The 19,295-nt window shown below is 30.7% G+C and overlaps 1 protein-coding gene across 17 annotated transcripts in view; it reads left to right on the top strand.

Annotated features, from left to right (window-relative positions):
- LOC129920905 (voltage-dependent L-type calcium channel subunit beta-3) overlaps window positions 1–19,295 on the top strand; it is a 142,601-nt gene that overhangs the window by 38,883 nt on the left and 84,423 nt on the right. For 15 of the 17 annotated variants that reach the window (XR_008773418.1, XR_008773420.1, XM_056002398.1 and 12 more), the window contains one exon: window positions 4,015–4,050. The exons of the other annotated variants lie outside the window; for them this stretch is intronic. Coding sequence is in view for 12 of the 15 variants with exons in the window: in XM_056002398.1 (XP_055858373.1) it covers window positions 4,015–4,050 (36 nt within the window). In the remaining 3 variants the exon portion in view is untranslated. The remainder of the gene's footprint in view (window positions 1–4,014; window positions 4,051–19,295) is intronic. 17 annotated transcript variants of the gene reach the window in all.

Below are 19,295 nucleotides of genomic sequence, written 5' to 3'. Positions count from 1 at the left end.
TTGTTGCGATAGAAAATAAAATGTACTCTTAAATTCTTGGAAACACCCAACAGCATGCGATTTTTAATCAAAAAAGAAGAATTCAGTGCATCAAGATGTTATCTTAACTGTAACATCACGTACATGGACCTGTATATATATTTTTTCATTGAACTATAACAAGGCTTGCGAAGGTGTACTTTTAAGGTGAACTAGAGCATATTGTAGATAAAAAATCAAATTAAAAAAAAAAAACTGAAAAATAGACAAAAATAAAGGACTAACCCAAATGTGATCAACATGTGAAGATACAATCTGATGCATTGTCATCCTTGTGCGTGTCATTTTTGAACAAAAATCACTTGCAATGGGTTTTAACACGTTTACCTGTACCTAAATATATAATTTCTTTAACAAAAAAATTGTAAACCATTGTTAGAAATTGTTCTAAATCTTTTTTATCTCTAAAATTGAATCATTGCACGCGTGTGCTCGTGTGCATCTATACCATTCTTTGTGCTGAAAGAAATAATTGTTGCAAAAAGTACATCCGATAAAAGGATTAACTAGGCTTTGTGTTCATTTGCAATTATTTAATCCCTTTATCTCGGCAACAGAATTTTATTTTTAAAAATGCATGTTAAATAAAAAAAAAATCGTTCGGATAAAAAAATAGAATGATTTGCAGATGAGATGAAAAGTATGTATTTATGAAAAGATTTTTTATCGCGCTCGGATACTGTGTTGGGTTAGAAAGTGAATTCCTTGAATCGTTTAGTTATTGTTTGAAATGCACATAATGACATGTATATATTGTAAAAAAAAACATAACCATGTGTTATCTTCATATGAAAAGTAGAAACACCGTTATATTGAAATTACAAGTTTTAATTCAACAACGTCTTTTTTCAAAATAAACACCTTTTATTAAAAAACAAAAAATTAAATTTATTTAAAAAACAAAAAATTAAATTTATTTTAAAAAAATTATTGTGAATTGAGCTTTTGAATGCATTTCGGCTAGTCTACTAGCCATCATCAGCAACACGACTGAGGAGGAAGCTGCTACAAAAATTAAATTGCACAATCGTATACATGAATGTCAAAAAATAAGAACAATACATTTACATAATTTTTTAACAAAAAAGCTTTTAAGAAAGAGAAATTATGAAAAAGCGAATAAAATAGAAGAAAGAATTTTACAATAACAATTACATTACAAAGTAAACAAATAAGACTCTATATTCCCCAAATCTGCATTCAACGCTGAGTCATCTCTATGTATGTAAAGGCTTTCGTATGCATCAAGTCTGCGGCTCTCGTTCACGCATTTTAAAAGCTTTACATTATCGATTGTTGTTGTTAAATGATGTTCTTGTAGTGCGTGCAGTGCAAAGGCAGATTTTCTTGGTTCATTGTTTTTGATGTTGTTGTTGTGTTCTTTGAACCTCGTTTTAACACTGCGCTTAGTTTGGCCGTAATATTTTTTGTCGCATTCATTACAATTGATAACATAGATCCCGGCTTTGTCAAGTTGTTCCTTCTTGTCTTTCGTAGAGAGTAGGATATTTCGCACTACAAGAACATCATTTAACAACAACAATCGATAATGTAAAGCTTTTAAAATGCGTGAACGAGAGCCGCAGACTTGATGCATACGAAAGCCTTTACATACATAGAGATGACTCAGCGTTGAATGCAGATTTGGGGAATATAGAGTCTTATTTGTTTACTTTGTAATGTAATTGTTATTGTAAAATTCTTTCTTCTATTTTATTCGCTTTTTCATAATTTCTCTTTCTTAAAAGCTTTTTTGTTAAAAAATTATGTAAATGTATTGTTCTTATTTTTTGACATTCATGTATACGATTGTGCAATTTAATTTTTGTAGCAGCTTCCCCCTCAGTCGTGTTGCTGATGATGGCTAGTAGACTAGCCGAAATGCATTCAAAAGCTCAATTCACAATAATTTTTTTAAAATAAATTTAATTTTTTGTTTTTTAAATAAATTTAATTTTTTGTTTTTTAATAAAAGGTGTTTATTTTGAAAAAAGACGTTGTTGAATTAAAACTTGTAATTTCAATATAACGGTGTTTCTACTTTTCATATGAAGATAATATTTGAGAAATTACGGAAATATATTCCAAAAAACTTAAAACAAAATACAAAAAATAACCATGTGTACCTATAGATTTTAAATGATATAATTCTCTGATTCAACTACATTAGATTTATTTTACCATGATTGCGTGACGTTCGGGATTCTTTTGTTAAGCCATCATACAATTGGTCTTTTTCCTTTTTTATTGGCGTTAAAGGTACCTACTATAGGGCAAACACATAAGACTCGTTAAAATAATCGGACTCGAGATAACAATCAGACATGATTACGATGATAGAGAAGGGAAGAAATTCTGCAATTCTGTCTGTCAGTTTGTATCTGTTTTGAACTGCAGCCTAAACTTGGTAATTACAAGTTTTGTGACATTCCCTAAAGACGAATTTGAAATTTTATTTTAAGGATCAAAATTAATGGTACCAATATGAAAAAAATATATATATATTTTTTTAATTGTTCTTACGATTTTGATTAAAATGTTTGGGTTGGTACTGTTCCAACTGACATCGTACTTTTGAAATAATAAAAAAAAAATAATTTCTTAACCCTAAGGAACGGTAGATACCTGCAATTAAGCCGCTTTATTGATTTCTGACACTCTCTCTTAAACGACACGAGTTGCCTTGGTAAAATCACAAGTCTCGTCCATAAAATCATGGATTATTCCAGTAAACTAAATAAAATGCACGACTTGGTCGCACGTACTTGCGACTTAAAAAATTATTTTTTTTTTTTCAAAAATGTTTTTAAAAATATTTGTTTTACATTTTATATTTAATGATCTCTGTAAATTTAACATAAAATTGACTTATGCTTTGATGAAATATATGAACTTAAAAAATATGTCAATTTTAATTTAAATTTTAATGAGACATTTAAAAAATAAAAAAAAAAACGGGTCTAGGGAATAACATAAAAATCATTTTCAAGTAAATCCATTCATCCGTTTAGGCACTAGCTCGATGTACAGATGGACGCACAAACGCACAGACCGACGCGACGGACAGCATGACGAAAACCACTTTTTTGATCTTCTCCATCATCGTAATGCTGGTTTTAATTAAAACCTCAATTTTTTTTCTAATCGAAACAAATGCTTGCCCTATAGAGCAAATAAAAATTATGGGTATACCCGTAAGCCGTTACCTGTACCTGTTTCCTTGGTAATATCACTTGTTGTCCCAGTAAAATCACAGGTTTTCTGGTAAAATCACGAGTTTCCTCGGTAAAATCACGGGTTTCCCCGGTAAAATCAAGAGTCGATTAGAGAAAATAACGGGTCACTGTGAGTTTTACCAGCACAATGAATAATTTTAGCAGATTTTAGCAAAGACCACACTTTGAATGACATTAGCTCCTAACTTCAATATTTTGACTACCCCTCTGACTTGTATGGATTATTCCTTGTTCTGAACATCTTGATAAGAGTAGTTCCTCAAAGGTTGAGTAAGGGGTGGCATATGTTTAAGTTAAGAATTGTAATGTTTCATTCCAACTTGTTTCTTTCTAAACTTGTGGTTTAAAAACTTTATTTATGTTTCAACTTCAATATAAATGTAGCAGTTATTAATAAAAAATCAAACTAGTAACTTAAAGTTTTATTTTTTAATATTTTTTTATTTTGAGAACAAAAAACTGTATAGGTTAAAGTAACTTACACATTTTTTTCGATGTGGAACAAACCCCTATAGACGTTTAAAATAAATATCATTATTCAGATTTAATTTTTATTGTTTTTGTGTAATTTTTATATTTTTTTACATTTTTTTTTTATAAAATACGTAAATGTGTACATTTAATATATAATTATAAGATATTTGAATAACACACATAAACACTAAGTTGCACAAACTGCAAAAAAAAATTAATATTGCATTACAATCAGTTTTTAAATATCATTTCATTGACATTTCAGGAATCTTCACCAACTCTCACCCTAATTTCATCGAAAGTAAGTAAAATTGATGTTAGTTTAAGCATAGTAATTTTGGTTTTTTGTGTTTATGTGTGTTGAAATTGTAGAAATTAAAAAAAAATTGTTTTCTAATTCAACATATACCTACGTAGTTAGTGTGGAGTTCATAATTTTCACTCAATTCAAATTTTTCTCAAGTTACAAGATACAGAAGAATGTTTTTGAGGGAATGCTCAAGCATTTATTTCAGCTTAAAGTTAGCGGTTTTGTTATATTGCCCTCGATGGAAGGTCAAGTGGCTTAAAGCCACCTCAAAATGTCTTGAGGAAAATCTTGACTTGAATCACGATCACGACTTTGAATTTCGTTCTGAATGCATCTTCTGATAGAATTTATGTATATACTATCACAGATATTAAATAACTTATGTGTTTTTTTATGTTTTTCCAAATTTAAACTTAAGCTTAAGTTTTATAGAAAACAAATTATGTTTACTTCGCAAATAATAAAATATTATTTAAATATGTCAATATTCAGAATTCCAAGAAACTAATAAAAGTATTCCTAAAGAAAAATAAGACAGCGAATCAAAATTCTGGCTTCAGAATTCTGGTTCTCAAAATTCTGCTATTTTCAAGAAAATTCTGTTTTTCAAAATTCTGCTTTTTTTATATTGTCTTTCAAAATTCTGCTTTTCAAAATTCTGCCAGCATTTTTTTGAAGAAAAAAAATTCTGCTAATTCTGTTTTTTTTTTTCATAGCATATGCGTTTACTTAACAAAAATACACCTCATTAATGTAATTTAGGTTTGATACTTTCCTTACCGCCTAGAAGACTGACTTTTTTATAACTCACATCTACATATCGCACCCTCAGTGCAAAAGAGCGAGAACTCAAAAAATTTCATTTCGAGAAAACTCTTCTGCAAAATACATACTGACTCTAAACTTTCCCCTATAACTTTCCATGGGACAGCAATTTCTATAATGTCAAAGCTCTATTACAAGTATAATTATGTTTATTTTGTAGTTTTAATAAATTTATTTTTTTTAAATTGTTGAAATAAGGAAATAGTTTGACTTTTAATATAGTAGGTCATAATCTTTCCAATTTTTCGTTTACGTTAACAACAAGCCCTTCAAAAGAAAGATAATTTAAAAAGCAACATTTCCTCATCATTATCTCAAAAATGTCATTTCTTGACTTATCGCTCTTTTGCACTGAGGGTGCGATATATACCGTTTAAAACTAATCAGAAGCGATGAAGAATATTCCTTTACTTATTCAATTTTGTGAATATTAATTTTTATCTGATTAGTTAAAAAAATTTCAATTATCATTTTTCGAAGATATTTATTTTTTAATTTATTTATCAAAAAAAAAAAATTATTATTACATAATATTACATAATATAGTAAGTAATCTCAAATGAACAGCAAATTTTGTAAAATGATTATTTTAGCGCTTTTTAACATTTTCCAAACCCTTTTTTAATTTTTTTTTTCAGAATTTTGCAAAACAGAATCATAAAAAGCAGAATTTTGAAAAACAGAATTTTAAAAAGCAGAATTTTGAAAGCAGAATTTTGACAAAAGAATTTTGAGCCCGGCAGAATTTTGACCCCACCCCGAAAAATAATCCAGGATTTCCTGAAAGAAATTAAAAATTCAGTCAATTAAAAAAAAAAATAACCACCAATTTCGTGCAGATTCTTGTGTTTAGATCAGGAAGTGGTTATATTTATATTAGTTACGAAGTTACGATATCCTTTTGATAGATTCCTACTATTATCGTCTTTAGCGGACTTATTTTTTGCTGGGGAGGAAGAGTTTCTCATGTATGAAATTTTTTGTCACGCTGTATTTTGTATCCTTCTTACATTATGTATGTACTTTCGGTACCACTGTATTCCGAACTTTAACAAAAATTGTAAGATATCTCTGAACTTCGTATTTGAGGTTCATTGTTATTGAAGTTCTGAGGATTTTTATATAAGTAATTTTTGAATGTCTTAGATTTTGAAAAAAAATAGTAGGACTGTACTATGTGTTATCTTCCTCTTAAAAAAAACATGATATGCGCACTAAAAATATACTTTAAAATATATTTATATGTATACTAACATGTTGTCCAATAAAATTTCACCCCAATTTAAAAATCCAAAAACAAGAAAAAGATTACTTTTATGTATCTCGCAATTACCAATCTATTCAACAAAAAGCAGGTAGATATGTTGTATAGTAAGGTAGGTATCTCTTCTTAAATCAAATGGAATAAATTTAAACAATGGACAACATAACTATTACCTATGACCAAAAAAGACGACACAACGACTCCCCACACACAATACAAAATATCGATGACCGGTTCTATAAAATAAAATCTAATAATTACCATTACTGTATATACGTATTAAAGTTTGAATTTAATACCACTTCTTGTTTTCTTCGGTGTACAGATACACAGCTTCGATAGTATTTTTTGTATTTGTATCTTTTTTTTTTTGGTTGTTGATCGTAGACCTTGTCTAGGCCTATATAACAGCATCATATGCTCAACGTGTATTTCTTGAGATCGGCTAATGCTGTTCGACCTAATGCGATGGCACATAGCGCGACACTCAAATAAATTTAAAGATATTTCCACGGGCAATAAATATTCTAAATAAAATCAGAAGAAAGATGCCCGAAACAATTTTGGGATTTTTTTTTTTTTTTTTTTGTTTCATGTGTAAATTGACTGTGATTCCCGATTTATATCCGCGCCCATACCATACTACATGCATGTATGCATTTTTCATTATAATGTTTTTGGGTATTATTATTATGTGGCACTGTTGCCGTCGTGTGACAATTTCAAAGCTGAAATGTTTTTTGCGTATTTCTTTCTTGAATTTTTTGGTTTTCATTTAATTTGAACAAACATTGATGTTTTTGCTTAGTATTGCAGATTTCAAATTATTTCCAAGTTTTAGGTATATGCTATCGCTTATTTCCAAATCTTTTGCAAACTCTATTGAATTTGGTTGCAAACTACCTATAGTTTATATTGCAATGTGATTGTTATCCATTTTTTGATGCATGTATGTACAAAAATCTTACAACTATTCGTAATACTCTGCTTATTTTTGTCAGCTAAGTAAATTAATTTATATAGAATTCTTAAAACACCACAACGATAACACTGATTTGTACGCATAGGTAGGTATGTATGGATAGAAACACATATGTATCAAATTTGTTTTGTCTTTGGTGACAAAATTTTGTGTGCAAGAGAGGTGAAAATGAAAATTATTTTAATTTTGGAAATAGTTTGTTTGAAGATTCCATTTTTATTTCATTAAAGTATCTATACATGTATCTGGAAACACGGTGAAAAAAAAAATACCAAAAATATTCAATGCATCATCATCATTTTGGAAGAAGAAAAGGGTAAATGGTATATGGTATCTGCTTAATATTTGTGCTGGATAAGTGAATAACCATGTATGCTGCTGCAATGATGAAGTCCTAACTCTTGGAGAAGATATTCTTAAAATTATTTATTTATCTTAAGGAGTCAATTAATGAGATGCCATTTAAATTTTTATGTTATGAATTTATATTTTTAACAATTGTTGTCGAAGGAGGATCACATTACCTAAAGCGTATGTTGTAAATGTGACAAGTAAAAAAAAGGGTTTCAATTACTTTGTTCACCGAAATCTTTTCAGAGTCTTCAGGAGAGCTTTTGGAAGGGTTATAAGAATGATCTGTAAATGCTTAACATTACATTGAGAAGCATAAACGAAGTCAATAAGAGAAGTAGGACGGTGCGTGGGATCCGCTTAAAAATAAATCTTAGTTCCATTTGTACAAAAAAACAAAATTGAAAAGATTTTTGTGTGAGTCATTCACCTTTTTTATTCAAATTGCATAGATCTGGGTCGTGCATTGCAGAAAGTCAGAACAAAAGACTACAAAAGTGCATGAAAAAAACAACAACAAAAAGGTACATTATGTACCTAACTTTAGAAATATTTAGGTGAAGAAGCTTAATTTTTCTAATTAAAAAAATAAAATAAAGTAACAGCTCTATTTAAAGGCACTTAGGTATTCCATACCTTAAAAAAATTACGATCATGATTTAATATTGTTGCACTTATAAGAATGATGGATTGCTTTTCCAATCTCTATTTTGCATTTTCGTAATCATTATATAATATTTCTCATGTTCACACTAGTTCAATCTCTTGGAACTGTGCGAAAAACTAACTTGGAAAAAAACAGTATAAATTCGAAGTTATCTAAAGCACGGCTTATAGGGTCTAAATATGTCACGAAACAAACAAAAAACACAAAATATTTATATTATTATATTTAATCGTCATAAATAATTTTTTACTCCCAACTTGAATAACGGACTTGCACACATAGAGTCGTTTGTGGTAAGTGTGCGCACTTTTGACTTTGAATAAGTATTACAAGCATAATATAGGATGTACATAAAAAAAGTAAATTGATTATTACAGATACATGTTTTGACTTCTTAAATTCAATTAAAATTTAACTAATATTTATAAAATTATTTATGTTTTCCTAAGAAAACCAAAACAGGTCATATTGCGCACACTTACCCCTTCGAAGGGGTAAGTGTGCGCAGGGTGTACGGTAAGTGTGCGCAGGTACTTTTGCTTAGTAATCTAAATGAATATCTATTGTTCTTTTTTTTCATTTTTTAAAGACATATAAAAACCAAACGAGGGGTCTGAGACTCCCGCTCCCATACGATTTTCTCATTATTTTGATCCATTCTGTACACTGTGAAATTTTGATGCATTTTGAAGCATTTTATGCAAGTATATATATTTTCAGTGGAATCCCATGCATTTGCATGCGCACACTTGCCCCCAAATTTTTGCGTACACTTACCCCAAATGCAGTTTTTTATTGTTTTTGATAAAATATTAATAAATAAATACAAAAAACAATAACATTTTTATTGGAACATAAAGTTTAAATAGTAAGCTCAATAAAAAAAATCAATTGATTTCACTTTAAGTCAAAGACAGGTCACTGTCACAGTTTGAAAAGTGTGAAAAATTTTAAGGAAAGTTAACTTTTTTTTCTTTTGCTTTTTCTCGAAACATTAAAAACAACAGAAGCATAAATATAACGGACTTCGACGAAGATCAGATATTTAATTAATTGTGCATCAGCAGAAATTTAAATTTTTACACTAGTTTCGAGAAAATAGCAATGCGCACACTTACCGGCTGCGCACACTTACCACGAACGACTCTACGACACCAAAAAATACTTTCATGATTAATAACCAAACAATAACCAACCTATGACGCATTGCATCATCCTATGGAGCCACGTTACATAAGAAAAAAAAAATTATTGTTTTGTAAATTATTTTCGCAGAAATGTCTTGTCGGTATAAATGCTGAGCAGCAAAGTCACCCAAATCTCTTGGTCTTGCGTTGTGTTAAATCCAGCCAATCAAGAACAACAAAAAATACCATTGAACTTACCTGAATATTTTTAATTGCGAATGACTCAATATAAACTTCTGATGAAAAATGTCTTTGAGATAAATTCACAAGGATGGGATGACTTAAAATTATTAAATAGAGATCAATTGCAAATACTTTTTTATAAATCAGTAGCAGTACATACATATTAAGGTGAAATTGTTTTTGATTGATCTTTCATTATCACACCTGACTTAGGTAAATTAATTATGACAGAGCTACCGATTCCTACAAGAAACTTCACTTATTTTTACGAAAATTTTTGTAAAAACCTTTTAGTAACTTTAATGTTAAAACGCATGAAAATTATTTAAAAAACAAAATCAATTTTTTTTATTTTTAAAACCATAATTTATTGAAAACGGACAGATAAATTTTCTTAAATTTTGTTTATGTCGGTTTATATTTGCTTGCCATTAAAGCATAAAATTAATATTAATTTTTTTTTTCTAAAAATTGTTTTTCACCTAAGAAAAAAATTTCATAGATGGTTTGGAAAGTGAGTCAATTTAAAAAGATGTTTTTGTAGTTTTAATAAATTTTTTTTTTATATTTAAGTTTTACTAAATTAAACTTAAAATATTTTCGAAGAATTTTTTTATGAAAAAGAATAAAAGTTTTTTTTTTTTTTATATTGACATTTATTCCTCTGATAGTCTGACGATTGAAAAATCAGGGCTAAGCAAATAATGAATAAAGACTGAGAAATTCATGTACCTTCTTATTTTTGGTATAGGTATTTGACAATTTTGTAATCGGAACTCGTGACCGAAAGTTAGGATAGTTCATTGCGCTATATTTAATTATATATTCTGCTTTTAATCTAATCGGATTTAACTTACACTCTAATGTCTAATGTATAACGTATAAGAAATGCATTAATACTGGTGGTTGCATATTTGTTTGTTTCTCAACCATGTAGTAATCGATATCACACTCCATAATATGGATTTTGGATTTATCCCGCAAATAAAAGTTTGTGATTGATTACCAAAAGCTAGAAAGTATACAAATTGAAACTATAGATGGGCATTCTTATTCTGTCCTTCTTATGACTACATCTTTTAAAATCATTAATTTTTAATATTAAATTAGTATTAGCAGCGATCATCGTGTTACTTACCTCATAAGGTTAGAAGTTAAAATTGGTTTAAAACGAAAGATAGGAGGTTGCTAAATTTATAATGAAAAAATATTGAAAATAAAATCATGTAAGGAATATAGGCGTAGGTACATTATGATAACCCAAATCAAATAAAAAAATAAAAAAAACTACCAGAAATTATTTGTCTGCTCAAATAATTTGTTTATGAGATAGATTTCGTATCCATATAAATTTTTAATTTGCCACACTTTATTGCTTTATTAAACGTCTTCCTGTCGGCGACAGCGTAGATAGAACGAAGTTAATACAAACAATTAAGAGATGAACTGGCCATGCAATAAAAGGTTCCGCAGAAATCATTATCTTTTGTGTATCCAAAACAGAAATGTACTATAACAAACATATTAGTGATGATAAAAAAGGATATTGAAGACTTTTAAAAAAGATCTAAGTCCTTAAAACCAACTAAACTGGATAAATTTAAGCTCATAAACATATTGGTGTAGTAAAATTATAATTGTACAACTACCGATCCCTTTAATTGTTGACCACGTTTTATGAAAATGTATGCAAAATTTTAGTAGAAATTAGAAAAAGTTTATGTCGAAATATATTCTATATTTGAAAACCAACGCTCTGAAAATATATTCGTAAGAACGTACTAGCGTTTACCGGATGGGAAATATTTGGTGCAGTTGCCTTTCCAATCAGACCAACCAACTGACTTCGGAAATGGGTTCAGAACTCAACTCGTAATGAATCGTAGAAATATAAAGGAGATTCGTCTCATTCATCGATTCATCGACCAAGAGAAGCTTTTTCCGAAAGGTCGTGTTTAAGTGCATTGAGTGTTTTCGTTATAATAAGGCAACTTTTGTTGAGCTCAGGGAATTTTGTTTTTGCGTTCATTTCAGTAAGTTCGGAGGGAACCAAGCTGGAAAGGGTGGTCCAACATTTGGTTGGGCCAATTATGTTTTTTTTTTTTAGTTTTTTTGAAAAGTAAATATTTTATTTATGTTTTACTTGGATTTATAAAACATAGTAATATATGTATATATATTTTTTTTCGGAAAAATGTGAGCAATAATTAATAAGTAAAAAGTGGAACTAAAAAGTTCTCATCAAACAGCTGTGTGTGCTATATATTTACTTGGAGAAGTGATACCAGAAAATATTATTTCGATGTTTTTTGAGAATAAGTACAAGAAGAAAAACTTTCAAGCAATTTTTACTTAAAAAAAAACAATTTTTCAATATCGATCAGCACTGTGTTCTATATAAAACAAAAGGCTAAAAATTCAACAGTAAGATACTAATATGATGTGGAACCAAATTATTTTTGTAAATTTTATTTTTCCCATACAAGCGTGAACCTTAACGTTAGAGCTATACTATAACATATAAAGCAATTACTTTATTTGAGTTGAAAAGTTACCTCTCCTCGTCCTAGTTTTTAATTGCTCTTAATCGTTTCGCGAGTCTTGGAAGACCGAAATCAAAAGTTCACAATTAAACGATATTTCATGTTGCTAAACAAAACTCCATGGAAATATTCGAACAACTCATCAGTCAACAATATACAGGGTGATTCAGGAGTAATGTGCCAAAAAGCTAGAGCGTGTAGGTTAGGTCGAGACAAGAAAAAAATCGTATGGGAGGGGGGGGTCTATTCCCCTTCGTTTAGCACAAATTTAGCACAATTTTACACAAATGTGTATCTTGCAACCTGCCAGAAGGGGCGTTTACCCGAAACCGAGCCGGTTTTCGGCGATGTGTGAAATGGCTCTTACAGCTAGAATCCATGGGTAGCGAGCAACCCAGACATAGTAAGAAAAATTGTCAGGTAAGTTTTTAGGTGTTATCAATGAAAAAAGTTTATCAATTCAGGGTTAATCCAATATTGTATCACTATATTGTATTCTTATTTAAGTCTGAATGTTTAAAAAATAATTGACGAATGTTTAATGTTTCTTAAATTAGTTTATCAACAAGTCCAGCCACGTAAAACAGAAAATAAAGAGGTTTTTTAGAAAAAAGTAGTTTTGGTTTTTTGTTAATTTCTCAAACACGACAAGGTATTATTGAATCTGGTTTTCTGTTTTTGTTTAAAAATAAATAAGAGCATCGAATTTAAAAAGCTAAACTAGTACTTAATTACATCAAATTTTGAAAAAAATTTGTTTGAAATTTTGTTTTCCAATTTTTTTTTTCAAAATTTTGATTTTGAAAATTAATTTTTCAAAAACTGTGCCTCGAAATGACTTTGTTTAGAAATTTTGTAAAAGTCTAATGTTTTAGCATTACAAAAAGGTATAGCACGTTATTGTAAGTATAACAGTTGATTTTTAATAATTTTTTTTCCAAATTAAGTCAATTTTTTTTTAAATTGCCCCTCCCCGCTAAACGAAGGGGAATAGACCCCCCCTCCCATACGATTTTTTTTCTTGTCTTGACCTAACCTACACGCTCTAGCTTTTTACATTACTCCTGAATCACCCTGTATATGTAATGATATTGTTATCGATTGTTATTATTCCAACTTCTTAATATTATTTCGGAGGATTGTTGAAGGCGGGAGTAAAATCTGAAAAATTTTACTTTAAAAGAGTGTCTAAGGACCACATAAATCGAGACATTATTAAATTCTTGGCATACATGTGGCTAACAAGGGCGGATCCAGGATTTTTTTCTGGGGCGCCACAAGGGACGGATTGGCAAAAAAATAACATAGCAATAACAGTTAGAAATAAAGTGAAGTATCATACAACTGATTGACAAGCAGCAAATTTTAACGACGCACAGTGCGGTATTTTGGTCTAATTTTTTTTTTTAGAATAGCATTCATACCTTGATTGTCGATGTCCATATCAAAATTTTTCACCAAAATCACTTTTTTTTCAATCGAAAAAAAATTCGTGTTTACTTAACAAATAGTCGTTTATTTATTTGTGGGGTGGAGCTTTTCATGGGGAAGGGATGCAATAAACAATAAAATTCGCATTTCCAGCCAGAAAAAGACAAGAGTTTCACTCAAGTTCTATCTGTTATTATTCATATATTTTAACAACTCTTATAATTTGATTTGCTTTAAATATGAACCAGTTCTAGGGATATGAATCATATCGCTCTAAGCGTAGCTCACTTTAAAAATTAATTAACCCTTTACTTCTGTTCTTCATCCTGATATGCGTAATAAATCTGTTTGTCCTATAAAAAATAAAAATGTCATTGTTAGTTTTTGATTTAATTGAAATCTAATATAGAGGAACTTTTACAAACACATTTTTATACTTTCTTTTTGAATTCATATCCTACATAAATTCCCTAGTTTCACAATTTTTAACAAATTATATTATTATGTGTTGTTTCAACTTTTCATAATATTACAACTTTCTACCTCTTAAGAAGTTCTTAAATAACACAAAGACAACAAAGTAACAAAAATAATAATTATAAGAATTCATTACATTTAAATTAACGTTTCCACTCATTAAATTTCGATTCATATTTCCTTCAGTTAAAGCAAAATGTAATCCCCTGCTGATGCATCTCCTTTGATTTTTTTCTCAAGTGTCAATTATCATCTCATCCCTTCGAAGGCATTTAAAAGTTTATTGTACGCTTAGCAGCAGCAACCTCATTACAAAAGGCAATATAATTACAATGCACAACTAAAATGCAATGACGTTAATATATTTTTTTTACCTCACCGCACAGATGGAAGAGACATACAGCTAAAGTAAAGTGTAAGTCACTCTCAAGTCCAATCTCGAGTACCAAAGATCATGTGAAGAGACAAAACAAAAAAAAAAATAAAGAAAACAAAAATGTTTGACTAAAAAAAAATACCTTAGTCACGCCAAAGAAAATAAAATCCAATTTATTAAGCATTATTAAGTGCGACGACCGAGTACAAATGCATTTATATCTGTTACTTGCCCCCTTTAGCATCCCGATTTCCTGCGGCACTGTCAGATTTTGTTGTAACCCCAGATATGCAGATACAACCAGACGAATAATAAATGTGTGTGCGCGCACAGGTAAACGAGTAAAAAGACAAATTCTTAACAAGATACAAAGGATACAATTTTTCCATGTGCGCCAACCCAAGTCAAGCTTACCAACCAACCAGCCAGCTAACCAAAGCCGAAGGCACAGCCAGTGCTAGTACCTACATACATATATAGGACATCACAATAGCAGCTTCAGCGTTAAATATTCGCTTTTGCGCAAGCGCACTTAAAAGTTATTTTTCAATCAATAAAGAAACATAATAAAACCATTAAATGGTTAATGCAATTCCAAAGTGAATATGTCTGTCATGATTTTCGACGAAAACGGCCAACAAAAGAAGGGAAGTCGACTTCCCCCAGCAGCACCCGCACCATGAGATGGGAAGTAACCACATCGTCTTCTTCATTATGGCCATCACATCATTCCAAGGAGCAAGGAAGTAGGTACTGAAGAATATCGAGAAAGATTGTATGGGTGATCCGAAGCTGAGACTGAGACACTACTAAGAATGACCACAACCAGACGTTTTCGCATCAAGTAATGAAATGAATCTGCCGGGACAACAGATTAATAAATACAGGGACACGGACGATTTTTGGTAGAATTATACATTGGAATATCTGTATTTTGTTCCTCGATTCAGCTCCATTGTTATGTCGAGGGGATCATAACTAGCCACGCAATTATCTGCTGCTTCAAATAATGGTTACCGGTGGGTTTTACCGGGTCATAGCAGTGTCGCCATACATGAAAAATTTTTTCGCCTTCCATAAGAAGCTGGCCTTGACCCTTGAGTATTGTTAAAAAACTTTGGGGAACGAATCTCCTTCATAAGGTTTTATACATTATACAGTTCAATTTGGTAGACTTAAGTTTAGATCGACTGAGATAGCAGAAGTCAATATAAACCACAATCTGAGATATCAGAGGTCACTATAAACCACGCTCTTAGATAGGAGACGTCATTATAAACAATAGTCTGTGATAGCAGACGTCCCGGTAAACCAAAGTCTGAGGTAGCAAAAGTCAATATAATCACAGTTTAAGAAAGTCGCTGTAACTAATTAGAACATTAGTCCTTTAAAAAGCGGAGAAGTACGAGATTGGTACTTTCCTTAATATAGAAACTCGTTTTGTACTGGCTAACAAATTACGAGTAAACGCTTAAAATTTTAACAACATTCAATTCATAGCTTGATTACATACTTTTTTAAAGTACGAACTAAAAAAGAACGGTTTTTGCGGATTTCGCCGTTCTCTATTTTCTCTTCTTTACTAAAATAATTGCATGACGTCAAACTCTTGACATTTTCACAGAATGGAAATAATTTTAACATGAAAATGTTTCGGTCACACAATGGGAATTGAAACAAATCGGTTTAAAAAATTAAGGCAGGAAAATTGAGGGATAAGTAAATTTTAGGAAAGAGTATATTACCAATTTTCAAATGCAAAGAAAGTCCTATTAATAATTTTTGTGATATCAAACCCTAATTTTACCATACTATTTTATGTTAAAAAAAATTTGATGATCATTGTATTTTAAATTTGTACTTCAAATTTTTTTGCTAAACACAATTCTCCTTCTCACTGTTCACAAAATATTCAACCTTGATGGTTATGGTTATACCGGTGGCATTCGTGCACCGTCCTAAACTTTATTAATTTTTTTTTTTTTTGTTCTGTACATAAATGCACATGAAAAAGGTAAGTTGTATGAGATTTGCTTAAGCATGCTCCATAGTGGTAAAATATACAAATAAGTGACGAACTGACATTCGAACAAACTGATAGAGCAAGCATTGGCTTCGTGTTACCACAACAAAACTACTTACAGATGGCCACCGTACTAACTAAAGCAATTTAACATAGTCTGCAGACCTGAAAAGGGAAAGGGGAACACAAACTAAAGTCAAGTCAATCGGTCGTTGGTTAAGTGCTGAAAAAGAGCCTGAAGTTTTCATTTCGAAGGTCACCATGACTATACATTGCGAAGGATACGAGTGCAAGTGATGATTCTCCATTTATCGTTGCTTCATTTATTGTTTGCAATAAACTAAGTACGTTTCTTGTTTTTGCGGGTATAAAGGGTGGAGATATATATAGTTGAAGACACACACTTTGGTCAACATCATGGGAGTCTTGAAGATGACGTTGAATATAATTTCCACTTCCAAAGAATGTACGTATGCATCAACGCAATTCTTGGAAAAATTAATTAAACTTAAGATGGATAAAGCGTTTTAGTATGAGTTTAATGGTTGAGTAGTATTAAATAAGGCTTTGCGGGTTTAAAAAAGGAGTAAGATGTATGTATGATATGATGAGATGCTCTTTGGCGGTAGATCAGATCCTTATTGAAAATATAGTAAATTAAAGGTTATTATGTGAAATGTCTAGGTTTCAAAAGAATTTTACTTACCTTGACTATGAATGATTTCTGATAGTTGAAGCTTTGAAAAATATTAATTTTTAAACTGGGTCTTAAAAATTTGCACTAAATTACGTGGCAATATCTCGATTTCATAAAAAATTAATTTTTAAAAGGAGCCAAAAGTGAATTCATCGATTCGTACAATGTCACTTGAAGAGTGAATTTTCAGGAGCTTAAATATCTTTTTACAACTATGGTTTTTGCCTGACTTAACGTAACACCATTTGACTCCTGACTATTTGCTTACCAAAAAAGAGGAGAGGTGCCGTGAAATAACACCGAATTTCAAAATTCGAACTAATGGTTTTTGGGGTTCGCCGGGTTGACCTCAGAAATTAAATTTGCTGGTTTTGTATTGTTCTATTTATGAGGCGAACTGAATACTGGTGTTTTCGCGCGTTTGGTTGTCCCAGGAGATTTAAGCCCTTCCTTCTCCTTACTTCGTATTCCAAGATGGGGAGGTTTCGATCGAGGGTTTTTGACAAGCAACGCTTATCATAACAATTTTTGAATTTTTCTCATCATCATGCCAAATTCTGGTTATAAGGAATTATTTGCAATAATTGTGTTTTAATAATATTTTCATTTATTTCAAAAATATCACACTTCTTTCCCATAATTCAAAAAATAAAATTACGAAAAAAATAAAACAGTAACAAAATAAAAGTTAAATAAAACTCAAACCCATACAATGGTTAAATGGGCTCACATTGCTAAGAATACACCTACATACGGGTACGTATCACGCTTGCATACATATAATACAAAGTCGAAATAATTAATGAACCACTGTGCACAAACTGGACAGGTACACCAGAAGCAGCAGCAGCCGTCTTTGTGTTTCTCCTCTCTCTCTTCCAAACATCCCATTTCCATCCCATAACAGTTTGCAATCCTTCAACATTTCGTCGTTCTTCTCATTAATTCTGATTCTGAGCTCATGTAGGTATATATGTATACCCGACATTGTGTTCCTCCGAAAATTGAAATTGTGCTTTGGGCCAAATCTATTGCACCACTGATTATTTCGGTCATCTCTCACCATGCCATACCCATCGGTCGAAATTCATTTACGAGATATAGGTGCCTTCCACTATTTCGGTTTTAACAATCGTTCTCTTTTCGCGAAGCACACGCACACCAACAGTGTATACCTACTGAAACAACCACAAAATTGAAAAAAAAAAATAGCAACATTAGACTTTGGAGCCGTTCGGAAATAAACCTTAATTTTTGGCAAACTCGCTTCTTTCAAAGACAATCTTAATAAGCTGTTGGTTGATGAGGTGGGTGCCTTGTCGTGCCTCTGGAGGGAGCTCAACAGCGAGACACTTGAAATTTCGCATTTTTGTTGCATGATGAGTCTGAAAAGGTTGTTCGGATCCTCCATTAAGCTCTCTGTCCATGATACAACTTGAAGTCGGAGAGTGTTAAAGTATCTGATTTATAATTTTTTTTTTCTTGTAGCAATCTTCGCGCACCAATAAAAAGTAAAGATGCATACAACACTCGCGTTACGGTGCATGAGTAAGTGCAAAACATTAAAGCAATTCTCAAAGAGGGAACGAAATCCTTAAAAGAAAAAAGGGTGTTATAGTATTTCTTTTTAAGATTTGAATTAGGGGAATGTAGATTATCTTTTTGTATATTTTATTTGTTTTTTATGTTGAACTTTATAATTATTTTATTTATTACCTTCTTTGTTTTGCTTCTTTAAATTCATATTAAATTAAATCTTAAATCTTTATATTTTAGAAAATTATTTATTTTTGGCTTTACATAATTCTGAATAACATATTCCAGTCGTCCTAAAAATGTTTATTGACCCGTATTTTGGAATGCGCAAATGGGCATGAGATTTTATTAATAGACTATCTTGAAGGTAAGACAGTCAACAGTGAGTATTACACGGCTTTGTTTTTGCTGATCAAGGAAGAAATTTAAAAAAAAGGTTTTTTTTTTCCAAACTCAAATAGATACCTACTGTGGCCAAATTGCATGAATTGGGCTTTCAGTTGCTCGCGCACCCTATTCTCCAGATATAACCCCAAGTGTCTACCATCTGTTAGAACACTTAAAAAATGCTCGCGGGAAAAAGATTTGGCTAAATTAAAGAGGTCATTTTAGAAACTGAGCCATATTTTGAGGCCATAAATAAATAAATCTTTTTAAAAAGTATACAAATTTCAGCTTGACTTTTGAACGTTTT

The sequence above is a fragment of the Episyrphus balteatus genome, chromosome 1 (assembly GCF_945859705.1).
Source record: "Episyrphus balteatus chromosome 1, idEpiBalt1.1, whole genome shotgun sequence".
Taxonomy (NCBI): domain Eukaryota; kingdom Metazoa; phylum Arthropoda; class Insecta; order Diptera; family Syrphidae; genus Episyrphus; species Episyrphus balteatus.
The sequence above is the reverse complement of the archived record's forward strand: the minus strand, read 5'-3'. Positions and strand labels throughout refer to the sequence as shown.